At 52.0% G+C, this 379-nt stretch overlaps 1 protein-coding gene across 1 annotated transcript in view; it reads left to right on the forward strand.

Annotated features, from left to right (window-relative positions):
- Positions 1–228: 228 nt before the first annotated feature.
- MUC13 (mucin 13, cell surface associated) overlaps positions 229–379 on the forward strand; it is a gene marked incomplete at its 5' end in the record, with an annotated part of 17,258 nt that continues 17,107 nt past the window's right edge. Inside the window, one exon of the mRNA XM_009710261.1 lies at positions 229–282. Coding sequence (XP_009708563.1) covers positions 229–282 — 54 coding nt within the window. The remainder of the gene's footprint in view (positions 283–379) is intronic.

Consider the following 379-nt stretch of genomic DNA (forward strand, 5'->3'; position numbering starts at 1 on the left):
AGTGTTGCAGAAGATTTGCAGAGGCTGCTTTTTCCTGATTCGTGCCTTTGCATCCTGCAATAGTCCCCGGTGCCAGAGGATCCCTGCAGACGAGGTGTCCAGGGGAAACCCTTGATCGCACCCTGCAGGGATTTGTTCACGTGGCTTGCTGGAGCATGAGTCCCCCAAGACCTTTCCCACACACAACACTAAGCAATGCTATCATCTCTCTTCTTTTCCCTTCAACAGGAAATAGCAATACAATAACTGGTACCTCACCTGTGACGACAACCCCAGCTAGTGGTAAGGAGCAAAAAGCCCTCAGTCAGCCTCTTCTGAGGACAGACTGGAGTAACTCAGTCCCAGAGAACTCTACATTCCCCACAGGCAGGGGTGGGGT

Source organism: Cariama cristata, unplaced genomic scaffold (assembly GCF_000690535.1).
Source record: "Cariama cristata isolate BGI_N322 unplaced genomic scaffold, ASM69053v1 scaffold10511, whole genome shotgun sequence".
In the NCBI taxonomy this organism is placed as follows: Eukaryota; Metazoa; Chordata; class Aves; order Cariamiformes; family Cariamidae; genus Cariama; species Cariama cristata.